General features: G+C 40.3%; 2 protein-coding genes across 2 annotated transcripts in view; one reads left to right on the forward strand and one right to left on the reverse strand.

Moving 5' to 3' along the window:
- Positions 1–2,466, forward strand: part of serinc5 (serine incorporator 5) — a 24,773-nt gene extending 22,307 nt beyond the window's left edge. The window contains exon 12 of the mRNA XM_038702510.1: positions 21–2,466. Coding sequence (XP_038558438.1) covers positions 21–165 — 145 coding nt within the window. The 3' untranslated portion in view covers positions 166–2,466. The remainder of the gene's footprint in view (positions 1–20) is intronic.
- On the reverse strand, positions 2,378–6,458 carry LOC119891164 (thrombospondin-4-B-like; the record flags this gene model as incomplete). Its single annotated transcript, XM_038702511.1, is given in 11 exon segments — positions 2,378–2,990; positions 3,082–3,221; positions 3,304–3,476; positions 3,716–3,912; positions 4,048–4,096; positions 4,451–4,629; positions 4,726–4,822; positions 4,968–5,052; positions 5,149–5,201; positions 5,284–5,402; positions 6,367–6,458. Coding segments are annotated over 11 exon segments (1,200 nt in total). The 3' UTR covers positions 2,378–2,940.

The raw sequence follows: 6,458 nt of genomic DNA on the forward strand, positions 1-6,458 counted from the left end.
ATGTGTGCTTCCTATTGCAGTTATGATGACCATAAGATTGAGAAACTGTTGGAGGGGAGCTGGTCTGTGTTCTGGCTCAAGATGGGCTCCTGCTGGGTCTGTCTCATCCTCTACTTGGGCACCCTCATCGCTCCCATGATGTGCCCGAAGCGCTTTGAGGCCTAGGACACACACCACATTAGAGTCAGGCCACTCTGCTACATCCACACTAATACGTTTTGTTTTAAAATTTAATAACTTTTGCTACTTTTATTCCTAGCGTCCACACTACTCCAGCGGAGTAAAACTGGCAATGCTGACCCCATTTTATTTTGAAAAGTCCAATATTGCGTAGTCTGGACAAGTGGAAACGGAGACTTTTGAAAATGATGATGTCCACATTTGCTTCCTGATTGGTCCTGATTTGTCACGCCCCTATCCACTGACCCTTTTCCTGAAGAAAACAAACGACATCAGCCTTACTGCCAACGGTTAATTCAACATGGATAAGGAGTTACCGGCGTTGCTGGCCTTGTATTCTTTGCTAGCAGCTCTCAGTAACCGTTCCACCTTGTTGTTGGTCCAAGCTAAGAAATCCATAGTCTTACTTTTTGCCATTGCTGTTCTTCATTAGTAGTATTTTCTACAACTAAGTAACCACCTGCAGAGCAGACAATCTGCTTCTTGTTTACACCAGCACACGCATGCCCATTATCAGTGAATGTGCATGTTATTTCAGGTGTGTTCCTATGAACAGATTATTTCTGAAATTGTGCTAAAACGCTTGTGTACACAGAGATCGTTTTTGTTTTAAAAAAAACGTATAGTGTGGGCATAGTGGAGTGGCAAGGCAGGCGACCTCACACTTTACCAAGGGACCACCACCACCCCCCGTACCTTGAAATACACCCCTACACTACTCTGTGTTGAAAAAGCAGGATTATCTGTTGCCTTTTGTTTTATATGCTAGTGTTTGTTTCACTTTGTTTTACAATGTTAAGCTATTAATACATTAGCATTACATTGGTATTGTTTGTTATCGTTTACTACCACTTACTCCTGGAATTTCCTATTACTTACATGTTTTTTACATAAAGGATTATGGGAGTTAAGTTACATTGTTAAACATGAGAAGAATCCAGTCCCCATAGATTGCTTGAGTATTTCCTCTGTAGTGTCAGGTTTTTCTTTGATTCTTGCTTTTACTCTCAGCCAGGCATTTCAGTTCTGTACAGTTTGACCATAAAGTTGTGGAAAAGTTTTGGGACAAATTTATTTCAGGTTAGAGATGTTGTATTTAAGTATGTCCTAAGTAATCAGAAATTTTGTGAAGGAATGTGGTGTAAATTGATTTACATTTGTCTCCGACTTTGTTTAAAAACTCATCTCTCAGGCTCAGATGTCAGCTGTATATGTTTATGCTTTGTTATGTTGCGCCCTTTTGTAGAAGTTTTCTATGCAACAGAACAAGCTCTTTTCGATATTATAGATACCCAGTGTTGTGAAGTTTCCTGTTAGATCACAAGAATAATGTTTCAGATTTTATTAATGTCCATGCTCCCTTTGAGCCAGATCTTTTCTTAGAAAAGTCCATATAATTTGTACATTTTGAGTCATCATCGTTGTTGTACAGGGCAGTACTCTTCAAATCAACCTGCCTTATGTAACAGTGACGTTAGTGGAGTGCCGCCTCTCTGGAAGAGCTGCAGTGACAATGGTGGGGAATGTTTGCCAAAGGTAGATGTCAGAAAACAACAAATTACTTTCAGATTGTTTGGTCAGTTACCAAGAAGGATATAACTGAGAACATTATGTATTTGCATGCACACGCAGACACTCAGATCAGCTGTTTTCTGTACAGTTATAAAGACTTTTTGCCTTGTCTTTGTTACATGTGTCAGGTCATTATGGTGGTCAGAATAAGGTAGCATGAGTGCTTTTATTAGTGAGTTATTCAACACTGGATGTTGAGTTTACTGCTGAATTAAAATTCACACAAAGACCTTCACCTGTTTGTTAGATAACAGATGTAACAGATTAGGGTTTTTTATATTGTACATGGTCAACTGCAAGTGCATTTGTTTCTCATTCATCATCAAAATCAGTATGTTCTTTTTGTCTGATTTTATTCCTAACATGTTTTGTAATAACTTAAATGTACATTTTTGTTAAAGTTCTGTGATCTGTGGAAATAATTATTATAAATTTGCATTATAATATTACATTTGCATTATGCTTTATATTTTGTCATGTAGCTTATCATTTTTGGAACTATTGTTATAAATGTGGAAATTAAATGGTGCTCTGCTGCTTTGATACCAAGCTACAAAAAAAACGTAAATCACATAGCACTGTGAAGGCTGTGTACTACCATAACATATAGGATTATTATTTTTTGTTAAAGTAGTATGTTTGAAATACAGAGATGTGGGTACCATGCAGTTCACATAGTTCAAATTCTTTCAATAAAACATCCATTGAATGTCATGTGGTGTGTTTATTGGCCAATTTAGTTTTCCTTAATATAGATACATAGCATACAATGCTAGTCATGTAAAAAAATAAGATAGAACCTTCTTTGATTTTGTGAAATGCTTAGGATTTTATTGCACTTACAATATATTCAAAATCAGTATTGCATCGTTAACAGTACTCATGAAATACTGAGAACACTTCAGTTGATATCGATATACACAGAACCTGCTGATGATTTACACAAGAATGTACTGCCTTCAGTTACACTTAATTAAAGTATATAATGCCCAATGTTATGCTTTCCTAAAAACCCTCCCACGTGAATGAAAAAGTTAAAATACCATCATCAAAGTATTTTACCAAAACTGTCCATCATGGTACCTCTCACATTCCTCTTTCTCTAACTCATGTCCTCCACCTCTTTGTTCTCAACAGCGCAGCCATGCACAAGTTGTTTTCTTGATGGGTTACTCTCCTTCTCTTGCTTCACTGTGTGTTCTGGTCATTGAGATCCTGGTAGTCATAAGGAATGGTGTCTGTGGGGATGAGAAAGAAAACGAAACTCATGAGCCCACTTAGTACGCTTTATGTAGCTGACAGAACTGCCTTTATCTTGCAGACTCTCACCATTGCAACGGTACTTCAGATTGGACCAGATTATATTTTCCTGAGAGAAGCAGAACACGCCCAGTCTCCCGCCTCTCATACTGGTGTCAATTATCACCCCTGTGTCCGCCACTGGGTTTGAACCCTCAAAGAAGCGAGCCCTGGTTCACATACAAAGTGAAACTAGTTAGTCAGTTCACACAGTATAGAGTGTTTATGTCTCGTGTGTGTGTCTCTTTGTACCTGATGTATCCAACCTGTGGTCTGTGCTGGAGGAACCAGCGGTAGGAGACCTTGTCCTTCCACCCAACGTTCCTGGGGTCCTTCCACAGCAGACGGACCTGCTCGGGGGTGTCTCCTGTGTGCCAGAGGGAGTTCCTCAGATACTCGCCAGGACCCGTCTTAGACTTCACAACCTAGTGATAAAGAGCCAGATAGCATAAGAAAAACCCAGCTGTGGCTTAGGAGGTAGAGCGGAGCGTCCGTTAATCACAGGGTTACCCTTTCAGTCCTCTCGTCCACCTGATGAAGTGCCCTTGGGCAAGACATTGAATCCCGAATCGCTTTTGATGGTTGTTCGCTGCCATCAGTGTATTAGTGAGTGTGTGAATGAGCAGCAAATGGATAAAAGTGCTGTATAAATGCAGCCGTTTACCTTGAGTTGTATTCCCGGCTCAGCAACGGCTCTGAAGGGCGAAGCCTGCCAGTAGGTTTGTTCTGTCTGTTTCCACATCACCACGTAGAAGGAGGAGGAGTCCTGGTAGCCAAAAATGAAGCCAGCATAGTCATCATCTGTCACTGTGTTCACGTGGAACGTTCCCTCAAAGTCAACCCCACTGAAAGCTTTGTAGCCTACACATGTGGACAGAGGAGAAGAAACACACAACATATTAGATGAAGGCTGACAAAACACACAGAAGAAAATGAGATATCTTCTACTGTTAAAACAGATGAGGACGAGATAGTATGAAGTTATTCTGTACTTACCTACAGCAAGGCCAGGGTCAGAGTTCATGGTCTGAACTATCTCCATGCCCTGAAAGGACAAAAGAAGTACTTACATATGCTGTTGTTGAATTTACAACTATAATTACATTTATTTTGCACACTTTACTGCAATGTGCATGCACTTGTATGCATGCACATGCTTAAAAGGGCATACTTTACTTTTATGTTACTACTTGTGTTTGACATTTGACATTGCACTATTCTTTGTACTGTGTGGTTCGTTCGCGTACTGCTGCTGTTACATGCAGATATCAAATTATTCTACAAAATAATTGTAGTTTTATCTTATTTAAAATGAAGAGGTGATCAAATTTGACTAGTTTCAGCTTCATACAAAGACTGATGAAAAACTGATCACATACAATGAAACATTGTTATTTACCTGATTGAGGACCATCCAGTTGGGATCGATCTGAGAGTCCCCCTCTGGGTCCAGCACCACAGTCTGATAGGCTCTGAAGTCGGTCAGAGTGACCTCAGCGTTCTCTGGGCAGTGGTCGATTATGTCAATGACATTGTCTTTGTCAAAATCTCCTTCACATGCATCTCCAACTCTGTTCTCTGAGATACAAGGACACACCTTAGAAACTACATAGCAGAAACATCACTGTACACGTGCCTGTACACACCCAGGAACAAACGTGAAGTAATACTAACTGTCTGCATCCTTCTGGTCTGGGTTGGCAACTAGTCTGCAGTTATCATCATTGTCCAGTATGCCGTCATTATCGTCATCATCATCACATTCATCTCCCTATCAGGATAAAATAGCACATATGCAGTAGGGTAAACACAGAGCCACCCATATATCAGCATTCATGTATGCTGATATATGGGTTAATGAAATATGAAGCATTAAATAAATTAAATAAAGGATGGAGGAAGAAATAGTTTAAAACCATTCCATCCTTGTCAGTGTCCAGCTGAGAGGAGTTGATGACTGTAGGGCAGTTGTCCTTTGTGTTCTGGTGGCCATCACCATCACTGACAAAAGGGGGGTAGAACAGGTAAAACAAATAGTAAACTTTTAACCATCTTTATCTATATATTGACACCACAGGTCATGCCAGTGGGCTCTACCTGTCTATGTTGTCATCACAGGTATCGCCTACAAGGTCATCATCTGAGTCAGACTGCAGGTAGACAACACAAACACTGTTAGAAAGCGTTAAGGCAGCAGATCAATATTTTTCAGGATGTTGTTTGGTTTGTTACCTGGTTAGGGTTGACCATATCAGGACAACTATCACAAGCATCCCCCACCCCATCATTGTCTCTGTCTTTCTGGTCTGGGTTGGGGACTCGCTGGCAGTTGTCCAGGATATTCTTCAAGCCTGAGAACAGAAACACCTCAGCACATTAATTTCTGCGTCATGTGTAAAAGTACTGACACGAAAACAGCATGACAGAACGCAGCCTACAGACACAGTCTGTCAAATGCATCGCCAGATGGCGGTGTTTGTTTAAGGCGAAGGTGAAATAGTTTCCAGTGGCCTTCGACGCCTGGCGGAGGCTTACCGTGGAAAAATGCTTTTAGAGAGGAGACAGACATGAGCAAGCACTTAGCAATCCAGCCTTGGAGTTAAAGACATAACCAAATGATCAAGATGTCGGAGCTCTGCCAAAATTACACTCATTACACAAATCACTACACAGAGTCTAAACATGCAACATGCGTAAGCATATAAAGGTAAACATACAGGCACACACAGAGGCAACAAGTTAAAACTGTGTTTCCAGTGGAACAAATGAGAGGTGCTCTAAAAGGGCAATCAAGTGAAGTATGTGAGAAACATTTGTCAGACAACACTTACGATTCCAGTTGGCAAATTTTAATATTTTACTGGGGTTTTAAAGGTTTGTTTTTTAATGACTCTTGTTGAGTTGTTTCCCTGAAAGCCAATGATCTAACTGGTAAAGGATGTTGATTGGAAACAGACACAAAAAAGACCAGGAGGATGTTTTGAACAGATAAACTGCTGCCAGTCCAGTGAAACAACAAAAATGTCCACATTGTCTGGTCCAGACAGTCAGTGGTTTGGATAACCCTCACAGACACGGTAGTGTTTTAATGAGATTATCAGCCATTTGGTTTCACAATGTGTATCTAAATTTATTACTTCTAATTGATGCAATAAAAGCAGTAATTATCCAGTTAATACACCTCCCACAGACCATCCAACCTTTTCAGTCACTATGACCAATATGGCCCTCTAATTACACCCAGTGATGTTTGGCAATCACAAAACTATGTGACTAGAAGAATGATTTGACTGTCAAATAATAATAAACACTTACCATCCCCATCCATATCATCATCACATTCATCTCCCAGCCCGTCCTGATCGGTATCCATCTGTGTGGGATTTTCAACTGTTTTGCAGTTGTCA

This window comes from Micropterus salmoides, unplaced genomic scaffold, assembly GCF_014851395.1.
Source record: "Micropterus salmoides isolate LMB-PRFRI ecotype aquatic unplaced genomic scaffold, ASM1485139v1 Ms_hic_scaffold_7, whole genome shotgun sequence".
Taxonomy (NCBI): Eukaryota; Metazoa; Chordata; class Actinopteri; order Centrarchiformes; family Centrarchidae; genus Micropterus; species Micropterus salmoides.